Here is a 13,612-nt window from a genome sequence, read left to right on the forward strand (position 1 = left end):
TAATACAGCAGGAAAAATATTTCTAATTCACAGTTTCAAAAATAAAGGGTGCAGTTTTCAAATATCTGAATGCTTAAAATTGGTCACTCAATTTAACAACTGCCTCCTTCAATACATGTAAACTATGTTTGCACAGCATTAGGAGATGTCTTTTATTTCAGAAATTAGTTCTTACTGTTACAGGAGCACCACAAATTTGAAGGAAGAGGCTACAGTGTGAAATGAGCTCACTGAAGGATATGTTAAATAAAATTTCAACTACAATATAAGGTACTGTTCCCCCAAGCACAGACCCTTTAATCAGGAAAAGTAGTCAACGCTTACCGAATACAATATGTAAATTAGCTCTACAAGAAAGGGGGAAAATCTAACTCAACTAAAAGAAAATACTATTATTAGCTAACAAACCTGTGATGGCCAGCTTCAGCATTTTCCTAAAAGTAAAATTCAAAAGCATATAGTTATTTGACTCTTTCGATAAGGAATGTAGAGATCCTAAAGGAAATGAAAGAAAAATCTGGCTTTAAGAATTTCTAAGTGGAAACACACGCACACAAATGGGTAACTGAGAAAAACTGAGTACTTAAATATTCAAATTTTAAATGTATACGAAAATTTATAATAGAAAAAGAAGTGGTGAATGAATTGTTATTATGACTTGATTTGCTGAAAACATCTGCAAATTCACACTGGCATTAAGAAAACCAAAGTTTCAAAAATTTACTCCTCTCTTTCTCTCCAGATATGTTTTCTGTGCAAAAATAAATATCTGAAAATTGCACTAATACAATAATACTTATTTTTACTTTTGTATTATGAATAATCTGCACATGCTGCTTTACAGACAATACATATTTGTAAACTTGCTCATGCAAAATTAGTGTGCGCAACAGGGATACTGTTAATCCCCATACCTAAAAAAATGATATCTTATTATCTCTTTTAAACTGCCAACCCCTCCGAAATGTAACAAATCTTACACAGATATTCTTGTCTGCCAGCTAAAAATCAATTTGTGTTGCTGAAACAAAAAGTTATACAAGAAAAAGAAACATGGTTTTTGTCTTGCAGAATTTTTGATTTTTAAATAAGAGAAAATTTATAAAAGAAAGAAAATTCATGGTCACAGAATTTTAACATTTTAATCCTAAACATTACAGGGTAAATAGATACTGGACCCTATCTCCATCAATCCTAACTTTTAGATGTCATTTTAAATGTTGCCCTAACCACTAAAACATTAGTGGTTTTACAACCTCTGGATTATGGAAATATGTTATTTCTGAAATAAATGCTACAAAAACAACAATGGAAGAAAGTCAAACTGTCTCCATGAAGGAAAAAAAAAAAGTGGAACATTTTGAAGCTTTACTTCTCTTTCCATGTCTTATGATTAACCTGTCAATTCAGTGCATCATATGGTCAATGTAATGGTCCCCAGGTTGAACCAACATCTAACTAGTGTCCATTGATTCCAAGTTAGTGGATGATGAATCTTTTTGGATACTTTCAAAGATGGCTGCCAGCTCAGGGTTAGAGCTGATCTGTGACTGGAATTCACTCATCAGTGGACTCTTCTCTGCTTCTGGAATGGTTAGCAGTGCTGCTACTGCTCTCATGGCAGATCGCTTTAGTTCATCTTGCTTTTCAAACTCCTGCTTTACTGAGTTTGCTTTTACCTGTAACAATGAGTAAATTTATATTACATGCTATAAAAGGCAGTTCTTATACAAACAAAACTTAAGCACATATAAATAAAGCAAAGCTACTCTTTCATAGATCCAAAAGGCACATTATTCTTCAAGCAGAGTTGCTCTGAAACTTTTTAGTAGTAGCTATGTATCTCATTTTAAGGGAATAGTCTATACAAGGCCCATTATAAAAACCAAGAGTGGGATCTGCTTATTAGCAAGTCCTACTTTGTCCTCCATCAAGAAACTACCCCTCTAGCTACCTTGTTTATTCATTATTCTTCAAACATGTCATGTACTGACATCTCTGTGCCTTAATTCATATAATTATTTTTGTATGGAAAGTCCTGTTTCACCTTCTGGACCTAAAACGATCCTGACTTCTCAAGGTGCATTTTAAATGCTGTCATGTGCATATGAAGCCTTCTGTGACCCCCCCCCACCCCCTCCTCCACCAGAATTAAACATTCCCTCCTCCTTTGTGGCCCTATCACACTTTAACCCATATCAGTACTTTAAAAATATGTGTCAGATTGTTTTAACAAACTTTTAAGAATAGCATTTAACAGTGCTAAGCTTTCTAAAACATCCACATTTGAAGGAAGTGAGGAATAGGAATAATAAGTTAACTTTTGAAACAAACTGCTACATAAGGGTGCTAGCATAGTTAAATTTGGAAAACCACAGTATAGAATCAACTAGGGATCCTGAACATACTAAGTCTGGCCTAAATCAATGACATCAATATTACCTTAGTTGTACATGTAGCACGTAATGGCTCAACAAGTCGGTCCAACCTCTGCAGTACTGCACTTGGACAAAGGGTAGAGAGTCTCACCAACATTAAAAATGTTAGCATCTATTATGAATAAAAGAGACAAAATTTAGATTTTGCATTATTTTCTAAAGACAAATCCCAAATTCTGACAAAGCTTTTGAAAGGAAAATGACTAACCTGTGCCATTAAGTTTCATTTTAATGTAATCTGCCATTGGAATCACACAGAATTGCGTCAAATCTTGTCTAAGGAATTTTACCTACAAGTACTAGAGTTACCTTATCTATCATCATGATTGATAGATGGTCACGGTCCTAGAGTACAGAACTAAAAAAGTGCTTCTCAATCTTGACCGCACATTACAGCTGGGGAGCTTTACAAATACATCTATTTTTACTTCACTCATCGGGATAGGGCCACAGACTCAGTATTTTTTAAAAAGCTCATGTGCACCAGATGGAACAATCAGTGAATAAGAAAATAATTGAACTAGAAGAAAAGCTTTATAAGAAGTTTCTACTGTCTTTGCAAATTTCACTAAAAAAAACAAAACAAAAAGCCTGCTTATTCAGATTAATCCATATAAAGTCCAGTAACCCATAATCTTTTCTCTTAGACCATAAACTGTAGAAATAAAAGGATCCTATTCTTTCAGGTCTCTGTTCATTGAGTTCCGGAGGGGTCAGGTTATTCCATATTACATTATGGAAACATGAAAGTTGGAGTTCTGATAGTATGGATGAATTACTGCTCAACTACCACTTTTGCCCTGCTTGACCAAAGGTCCTGAGTAGAAGAAAAAGATTTTTCAAATCACCCTTTTATAGTTCACATTTTAAACGGACTTAAGCAAATAGGAAAACAAAAAGCAGTTATGAACGAAGTTCATGCTCTAAACCTAAGAAGCAGTATAATTTCTCTATGGTTGCTTCTACAGATTGCTTTGTGTATCTGAAAACAGTTCTTCCTCTTATCCTTTAACAAAACTCTTGATATTGACTTCCTCCTCCAATGAAAAGGTTTCTGGATTTTTCCTGTTTGTCAACTGATGTCACATTGCAACGCTATTACTTTTGCATATTAGTTTATAACACACTAAAATCATGACAAGCAAACCAATCTTTCTCACTTAATAACAAGAGTAAATTACAAAGGTGAAAGTCACTAGTAAAGTCTTCTTCTAAAACATTCTATAAACAGGCACAAACATCTTACCTTAATATCATAATGGTCCTTCAAACCATCTTCAACGTGATTTAGAAATTCAAAGATATCAAGTCTATCCAGACAACTGTCTAGAAGTGTGTACATACACTCAAAAGCTGCCTTTCTAATATCCAGGCCGTCATCAACTGTATGCTTAAATGGACCCATTTCTACCTGTTGAAATAAAACAGGATACGTAGATATACTAGAAAGTAAAAGACAAGCTTAGGTAAACAGTGCAATCTAACTTACCTCTCTTATAAGCTCCTTTCTAACTTTTGTTTCATTATAAAGATGTGGAAGAACAGTATCTAGAAGATCCCTTATTAATGATGGCTTATTATGTGCTGCTGAGTTGAATGTGACCAAGGCCACTCTTCTTACATTCAAATCTGGGTCTTCCAACGTTTTTAGGAAATCACCTGAAAAATTGAAAGAGAAGCAACACAGTTATGGTAAGCTTAAAATAAAATATGCATTATATTATTTTCCTAAATTGATAGTTTATTATTGTTGGTATTATTGTTATTTCTTCAATGTGGGTCATGGAATATGATGAAATCCTAAGTGAGCTATATAATTTCTTTTGACAACAGGTAAACTATTAACGTCTGAATGTGAGTGGACTTAATTGATAAACCTATTCTCAGCACCTTTAAATGCAAAAGGTAAGGAGTGAGAGCCCCAAAAGCTCCCCATTACTTTTACAGATAGTTGATTTAACAGGTGGGTGACATAGAAAAGTGATGGAGCCAGCAACCACAAGAACTAGTAACTTGAATGATTCTCCTTAAAATTCAAAATTAGTACTCGCACTAAAAAAGCACCAACAAAAGTGGAATTTTCTTTTTTTCACTCATTCAAAAAACATTTATTGAGCATTTATGGCATGAAGCAGTGGGGATACAGCTGTGGACAAGTCAAATAAATTTATGCTCAGATGAAGTTTACATTATATTTACTTTAAATTTTAAATTCCAAAAGTGAAATTTAAAAACCTGAGTTCAAAAGATAAGCAAGGTGGAGACAGATCCACTGCTTGATAAAGATGGAATACTGTTAACAAGTATACAATCTATCAGATGACGGAGAAATGTGCCTCCAAAAGCCTATTTTTATCTTTAACAAGAAATAGGTAAGAGGTCTAAGAATACAAAAAGGAGGAAACTGAAACCTACCATAGGACAAAAAGCTAAAGAAAGCACCTAGCCACTTTAAACACAGATATAAGTCTGGTTGTTCTTCCACACGGGGGAAAGAAATTATAGTGCAAAGATTTTTGGAGTCATACAGACGGTGATCCACACTGCTTCACTTGTCAACTGTATGACCGACTTCTGGCAAGTTACTGTAGGCAAGAGCTTCAGTTTCCCAGTTTATAAAATGAGAATTTTATACGTACATTACTGAACACAGTGTCTGGTACACATGTGATATTCACACAGAGCTACTCATCATTATGTAATCTCAACCCTACCATAAGCAATCTTTTAGAATATACAGGGGAAAAAAGGTATGAGAAGACTTAAATGTATCACAACAGCAATTTGAAGAAATGGGAGGGAAAAAAAAATACTTCAGACACCATAGGTTGGTAAACTCAAGGTTGACCACCCAGGAAAGTTCTGACTACAAAAAAGGTTAAGAGGTAGCTTGGGTTCAAAAAGAATTTAAATGTACCAGACTAAACCTCCTCACCTCTGTTTGCTTAGAATTACTATCATGGTGAATTGCTTTCAGTAAAGCACAAAAAGTATTGCTATTATGATAGACAAATGGTGACGTGGTCTAGGAATTTCGATTTTAAACAAACAGAATGATAATCATCTGACTGAATAACTATACCAACGATGCACACTGGTTGACTGTTGTCAACCTAGAAAGATGTCTCTAAAGATCTGGCACAGGTCTCTTCCTTTGCTGTTATCTTGTACAATGACAAAAATGTGAGTAAACATATCAAAGCAAAAAGAGGGGAGGGGAACAAAGGCAAGAATCTTCTGATAGAGACTTTCTTTGAATTAATTCTAGGTCTCAGCATTGGCACCCATTTATCCCCCGTGTCCCCCTTACTCTGAATTGGTAACCCCTTGCTGTAGTTCTTTTCTTTTAGACTGTGTTTTTTTAAATGGCATGAAACTGCAAAGCTTCTTTGCCATATCCCTCTATCCTCTCTGCTGGTATCCCCATTCTTCTGTCCTCAAGAAAACACCAGAGAGTTTGGTTACTAAAAGCTCTAGGAAAACTGATGATGAAAACAACACAGGGAAGTTATAAAATCATGAAAAATAACACTAAAAGCTAATTCTTGTCTTCATAGAAAGAGATGGCCCTTTTCTTTCTTGGATAGCTCCTCTTAGGTTGGTAGAACTAATTACCACACGAATAATCTTTTTTAGTCTTAAATTTCTACCTTAAATTTAAAAGCCTCCAAAGATCCCCTTGGGAGCTGGAGGGATACAAGTAATAACGAAGAACTGGGGCCATCACAAGCTCAAATGAGATTCATTTACAACTGGGAAGAACTTCAGATTAGTCAGATAGATCATATATCTTTTTCCTTTACCCATTAGTTTACTTTAGGTCATTCCCAAAATATGATTATCAAATGTGTAGTTGACTTTAAAGACATCCTAGCATATTTACTAATTTCAGCTATTTGCAAAATTATTTTTTTAACGAAAGAATTACCAGACCCTTAAAAGCATTTTAGTTCCTTGGTGATATATTTAGCTATTGAAATGATTCGGTTTTTGACAGTTAACTATTAACTAGTTATTCAGTATGTTCATCTTCATTTCCACTTACCTATGCAGTTCTTTAATAGTGGATCAATAGGCTGTGGATGATCAGAAATAGTAAACTTCACAGCTGTAACCACTGAGCTTCGGGCATATGATGAGCCTAATTAAAAATAAATTGTAAGTCTATTGGTATTTAAGTCAACTAAAACCCATGGACACCTTTATCATTTTCAAACCACTTCAAATAACACCAGGGTCTTTAATTCCTTAAAACTCTCTTTGGTCGGGCTCCCCTGGTGGCGCAGTGGTTAAGCATCCGCTTGCCAAGGCAGGGGACACGGGTTCGATCCCTGGTCCGGGAAGATCCCACATGCCGCGGAGCAGTCAAGCCCGTGCGCCACAACTACTGAGCCTGTGCTCTAGAGCCCGCAAGCCACAGCTACTGACCCCATGTGCCACAACTACTGAAGCCCACGTGCCTAGAGCCCGTGCTCCGCAACAAGAGAAGCCGCCGCAATGAGAAGCCCGCACACTGCAACGAAGAGTAGCCCCCGCTCGCCACAACTAGAGAAAGCCCACGCACAGCAACGAAGACCCAATACAGCCAAAAATAATAAAAAACAAAAAAAAACCTCTCTTTGGTCAAGAGGGGTATTTCTTATTACTTCCAGGATACTAATGAAGCAAAGTTTACTCATCTTATGAAACATAATCCCATTAGATTTCAAAAGGAACAATTTCTTCCAGGAAGGAGGCGGCCTGAGAGACCAGCAGTGGAGGATCTATCCCTCACAAAAGGGAACTGGTTAAACCCCTGTATGACTGTCAAGTTTTTTATTAAAAACGAAAGCAATTTCTAAGAATGAATGGCCTTTATTACCTTCTCCTTGGACAACAGGGGTTGACACTGGTAATCTGAAAACTCTTCTAGAATCTTTCATTTGAACCAGGTTAGTTCACCAATTTTAGTACTGTAATTAATTCTAGCAAGCTCCTCTGGCTATATTAATTCAAGAGACATCTGTCCCACATTAAGACAAGAGTAACATTAAAATACATTAAACACTAGAAACTACAACAGATTTATTTAATCATTATCTAACTACATTCTCTTTATCCTTTTAAACAACAAGGTGTCATCTGAATATGGCTCCATATCGTAACATAAGGCAATAGGTTCTACATATAACAAGATACAGAAATGTTTTAACTTCGGCCCATCTTTCCAGGCAACAACTGCTAATAAACAAAAATTTTTTAGATAAGAAAATCTAGGTACCCACCTGATATTAAGTACCCCTTAAGCCGTGGAAGGAGAGTTTCTGGATCAATTAGAGTGAGTTTGCCTAGACATTCAGCAACAACATTTCTGGTTCCTTCTTCTGCACACTCACAGTGCTTTAGCAATAAGGCCCAGATGTTTTCAACATATGGTTTAAGGCCCACCACTGATGCAGAGCTAATAATTTCCTTCAAGGAATGAAGCAGTAGATACTGCCTTTTGGGTTGACTGGTTATTTCTTGTAAGACAAATGGTAGATATTCAGGAAGGTTGCCCACACTAATGCTGCCTAATGCATAGGACGCAGCTGATTTGACTTCTTCACTAGGAGATGAGAAGGCTTCTAATATGACAGATTTTAGTTCCAGCTGCCCACTTAAGTCAATATGATGCCCAACTTCTCCAAGAGAAAGTAGAGCTAAGAGGCGAATAGAATCTGTAGACCTTGAGTTCTTGACATCTTGAATAAACTGACCCACTACAGCTGGTCCTTCTTTAGGGCATGCTCGAGTAAGAGCAGCTACACATTTGGCAATGGAATAATAAGACTGCTTATGAGTAAGAGCTGTGCTCTGAGAATAAACTGGACCGGTCAGCATGCGCAACAAATCCATGTATCCTAGGTTATTTGTTCCAGTGACAACCAGAGCTTGGAAAAAGTCTAGCATGGCGCTAAGAGCTCCCCCTTGCAATAAAGGTGATCTAACAAGTCCAATAAGTTCATTGAGAATGGATCCACTTATCTTTGAAAGGGAGGAGGGATACACTTTTGCCAGTGTGGTAAGAAAACTGATAGCCATCTGTGAAACATGCATATCACTTTCGCTGATAAGAGGTGGGAGCTCATCTAGAACTGCATCAATCATGGCAGCTGTCAGGCTATCACTATAGTTTTTAATTAGAATATCTAGAGCTGAAAGGGTACCCAGTTTCAAAGCTCTCTGGTTTTTCCTGAGAAATGAAGCAAGGATAGGAACCCCTTCTCCCAGGACAGGCCTCAAATCTATCTTCAAAGGCGACCCAGCAATCAGTGTCAACGCCTTCACTGTAGTTAACCGCGTAATCTCATTCTTCAGTCTCTCCAAAAAAATCTGAAGGGTATTAGGCAAGTCAGAGCCCAAATTGTCTCCAAGGTTGCAAATAATTTGTCCCATACAGGAAATAGCCCTTTCCTTGACTTCCTGATCAATGTCAGCTGCTTTTAACCTCTTAATGGTACAGGTAAATAGATCTTTGATGTAAGGAGTCGCATCAAACGAGGAAGGCTGATCTAAAGGACGAATTACTTTGACAAGCTGTTGAGTAACAAGAAGCGCTTCAGATGTAATCTTGTAAAATGGATCTCCAACACAAGCCACCACTGGAGGGACCAAAGCTTGAACATGAGGATGGAAGACTTGAGGAGAGTGGTTACAGAGGATTACATATAGACAGGACAAAGCATCAATCTTCAAATTTGACGAGCTTGATTTATCGTTCAGTGAGAAAATGATTCCTAAAACCCAACCAAAAAAGAAAAATCCAGTATTTTTATCCATGGCACCTTTATGAATTTAAAGCTAGTTTTAAAATTTAAAACTAATTCCTAAAAGATTGCTAAAGTTCCCACTATATATTATCTCTAAAGCAGCTGAAATTCCACAAGCTATGATAAATATTAAAGTAAAAAATTTTAGGGTACGATTTTAAACTTTTTACTTTTAACTTTAGGTATTCAATGGTACTGTAAAAAAGTTAGTTCCATGTGCAAAGTTGTCACAAATTATCCTTTTCAAGGAAACAATTATTTAAGCTTATCTAAGTCTTAATAAAGCCCATAATAAGTCCCAAAAGTTATTTACTACTTCTTTCATACCTGGTACAAGTACAGGAATGTGTTGTGTTAGGGCCCCAGGTAATACATTTACCAGTTCAGTTAACATGTTAAAACAACACTGTCGGGTCTTCACACTTTTTTCTTTCATCTGTTTGTGCAGAGCTTTAACAATGTTGGGAACCTGTAATTATCAAGTGCTCATTAGCTGGTTCAGCTATTGGTACTTCCTCAGTACACTTAACACAAATTACAGGGGATGGGGACAAATGGAAGAATTTTTTTGGTCAAATTCCTAATTCCACCAACTGTCAACAATTTGTACAATACAAACTTTGTTGCATCTACTATATATGTTCTCTTGAAACTATATTAGCTTGATATTGATAAATAAGAGAGCAGAGAAAAGCTATCATTAGCTTTCTACAGAGCAACAAAAGTCTTCCTTGATTAATTTTACTTATGAAAGGCACAAGACTAAATAGAGATCTAAACAATAAAATAATTTTCAACCAAAACTTTAGGAGCATAATTTATAAATGGTTTTTGAAACTGAAATAGCACATACAAGCAGTTAAAGGAAAAAGACAAATTATGGAAAAGAAACCATTAAATGGGTCCTTGTGTTTGCTTTTTGTTGGCTGTTACAATGAAATCAACCTCACTTCAAATGTAGTTACAAGCGGCAGGAATAAGATTCAAAGACATCTGCTTCTAAACTTTCTAATGTCAGTCAGTAAATACTAAACAGGCAATTTACCAATAAATCTTATGGATGCCAGGATACAGACACCATATCGAACAATGATGTGAGAGAACTAGAGGCAAAAGAAAACATCTATCTAATTAATTCACCACAGCATCATCAAAATTTCCTGTGATTTTTATCTGCTTTCCATATACTTAGTCAATTGCTTATGTCCTCCATACATTTTATCTTTTTCTTCTACAATTAATCTTCAGTGTTCACCTTTAAGTTCACCACAAACTTTTAAAATTTTTACTACTTGAAAACAAGATAGATATGGCATGTACATCCCCTCCTCTGGTTTAGTTGTTTAGTCCCTCTCAAGATCTGTTTTGTAATCTACAAAAATGGACAAATACGTACCCCATAGGGCTGCTGTAGAGACTGCATATAAGATAGGAAAATACCTAGCATGTACTAAATATTCAACAAATGGGGGCTATATAGAGCTAACATTTAGGATCTTAGCAAAGATGTCCTCAAGTGAAAAAAATACGTATTTTATCAATAACAATAGCTGGTATATATAAATACTATGTAGCAGGCTTCATTGTATGTTTACATAGATCATATCATCTCTACCTTGGGTAGACAGTTCTAAGTAAACCCTTACTACAAATGAGAAAAGTGAGCCTTAATAAAATGTCTAAATAACTTGTCCAAGATCACACAGCTAAATTAATTAGGAGGGAAGGAAGCTATGAACATAAGTAGTCTAATTCCACCGCCCTAAGATTTCTCCATTAATCAAAGATGAAGACTACTTCACTGAATCTTAAAGCTAATATTGTTTAGCCAGGAAAAATCAAGAAAACTTCAATCAGAATAAATTATTTACAAGTAATGTGATATGAGCATCCATAAACTACTATACAAACATATCCCAGAACTGTTTCTCTAAAGCTATTCTGGAACTCATATTTCCATATAAAAACACCACTTTAAAAGATCACATTTACTAGCATGACTTTCAAAACACACTTTTAAACTGACCTGACTCTGAAGCATTGTTAAAGGTGTTTCTCCCTGTTCCATTGCATCAGGGTCACACAGCCAACTTTGCACAGGACGAGTTTGCTTCAAAAGAGAAAGGTATGCATGAAAAACATCTGCCTTTACATTCTCTTCACGCTCTTTAAATCTGGATATCAGTGCAGGAGAGACGGTCTTGTAGAATTCTGGAAGCATTTCATGCCTTGTGCTAACTACAGCATCCAAGCACTTAGCAGCTGCACGTCTCACTTTCCAACTCATGTCATCATCGTCACTGTATTCATCATCACTCCCTAAAGAGAAGTTTTAATGTTAACAGGCTATTAATCATAAGAAAAGTTTAATATAGAAAGTGAACTGATATTCATAACTAAGATAGTTTTCTAACTTTCCACTAAGATATACAGCAATAGATAGGTTTAAAAAGAACTAGTACTTAAATCGGAGGCAGAATTTACTTATAAAAATTTACACATAAACAAACCTCTAAAGAAAAATTATCTGATTGTGTTTTTAATTTGTTAAACATTTTCTTATTTATGGGTAATGAGCTGCTTATTAACTCTTTAAAATCATTTATTAACACATGAAACTTCTTCAGATTATAAATATTTGTAAAATCATAAATGTCCCAGCCTTTTAAAATAATGTGAATAGAAGTTCAATTCAAAAGATTCACTTGACACTACAGGAAAATCAAACAAACAACTGGGGAGTTTATAAGATAAACTATAAAATAGATTTGTGGTATAGATGATGTGATAAAAAGAATGATCACCAATCCCAGGTCATGCTGTGAAACTAATTTTTCAGGGAAGAAAAAGAATCCTGACATCAGCTTTCTTTGTGACTACAAGGCTTTTCACTAAATTTGTTGATGGGCTATTAGGAACAAATATGCATATTCTCAACCTTTCAAGATATTATCTTAATATAGCTTAAATAAACTATACTTTCTCAATTATAACAAGAAAATTCTGCCCACATAACAGAGCACCAGCTTCTCCAAACTCCTGTTAAACATTAAAACAATATTCCAAGCATAAGCATTAACAACTCTCTCACCTACATATTCTTGCTAACTTTTGTGTGTGTGAAATCTCTGAAAATTATTTCCAACACCATCAAGCCGAATCAGTTGGGTAACATGAAGTCAGGAGGATGGCCTACATATTAGCAGTTCTCAGGACAGTCTAAAATTACTAACAATAATTTCGTTATTCTTAGATGTAAGAACTATAGTCCTGAAATGATTCCTCAGTGGGGGAAAAAAGATATCATCACTTCTTTGGCTTATATTCCAATTAGCTTAGTGACAGCTAAATGTAGCCAACTATGCCTTGGAAAATTTTCCAATCTCCAGAAGGCTTACTTAATTTCATCTTAGCACTTTATAGTAAAACCCAACCAAATACTGCTAAACCAAGGCATTTGATTTATTCACCAATACCTATTTGAAGAAAAATTATAGGGTACTACCAAATAGATTATTTTAAAGCACATAAATAAAAATTTCCAATGGCAACCCAACTATAGGAATTACTTTACAGAAATATACTTAAAGGTTATAAAAAATTAAATAGCCTAATCACGAAAATTATGTTGGTTTTATAAGTTACAATAACACTATGATAAAAAGATATTTATTAGGTATAATCCACGTACCTGATAAAGCAGCTGAAGGACCTGGTTTGTTATTCAACATCGGTACTTACCACGCTAAAAAAACCAACAATCAAAAAATCTGGAACATAAAATGCTACTCCTTTTTTCAAAGGATATTCCTATTATAAGCTAAGGTTTCCCTTCGTTAATATAACACATTTACTGAGTGTCTAATGTGTGTCAAGCACTGTCCTAGGCACTGGGATAAAACAATTGATAAAGAAGACTAAAATTAAAATCTCTTCCTTCATGAAGCTTACAACCTGGTACGGTAGAAAATAATTTCAGTGTATCAGAAAATGATTAGGTGTAATGAAGAAAATAAAAATGCTGCAAAGGGAGATAGATATGAGTATGAAGTAAGGGGAAAGCCCTGAGATGGGAGACTGGATGAGGAGGGTGTGTAAAAGAAGTGATCAGGTATAACCCCAAAGTTTTTGGCCTGAAAAACTAAGAAGAATGGAGGTGCCATTCTGAGATGGAGAAGTCTAAAGAAGAAACAGGTTCGGGCAGGCAGTGGGGGAAGGGTGGAGAGAAGATATTTTAGACATCTAAGCAGTAAATCAATTAAGCAGTTGCATATATGAACCTGGAATTCACAGGAAAGGTCTGGGATAAAGGTAAAATTTGGCTTTTCAGCATATTGATATTAAAGCTAAGAGACTAGATGAGATCAACAAGATCATAAGAAC

The 13,612-nt window shown here is 35.5% G+C and overlaps 1 protein-coding gene across 1 annotated transcript in view; it reads right to left on the minus strand.

The window, feature by feature from the left end:
* Positions 1–856: 856 nt before the first annotated feature.
* The window catches only part of CAND1 (cullin associated and neddylation dissociated 1), a 43,819-nt gene continuing 31,063 nt past the window's right edge, over positions 857–13,612 (minus strand). The window contains exons 8-15 of the mRNA XM_061205137.1: positions 11,256–11,548; positions 9,557–9,698; positions 7,703–9,196; positions 6,484–6,579; positions 3,928–4,097; positions 3,685–3,849; positions 2,443–2,550; positions 857–1,679 (exon numbers count right to left, since the gene is read on the minus strand). Of these exons, the coding sequence (XP_061061120.1) occupies positions 1,455–1,679; positions 2,443–2,550; positions 3,685–3,849; positions 3,928–4,097; positions 6,484–6,579; positions 7,703–9,196; positions 9,557–9,698; positions 11,256–11,548 (2,693 nt within the window). The 3' untranslated portion in view covers positions 857–1,454. The remainder of the gene's footprint in view (positions 1,680–2,442; positions 2,551–3,684; positions 3,850–3,927; positions 4,098–6,483; positions 6,580–7,702; positions 9,197–9,556; positions 9,699–11,255; positions 11,549–13,612) is intronic.

Source organism: Eubalaena glacialis, chromosome 11 (genome assembly GCF_028564815.1).
Source record: "Eubalaena glacialis isolate mEubGla1 chromosome 11, mEubGla1.1.hap2.+ XY, whole genome shotgun sequence".
Lineage (NCBI taxonomy): Eukaryota > Metazoa > Chordata > Mammalia > Artiodactyla > Balaenidae > Eubalaena > Eubalaena glacialis.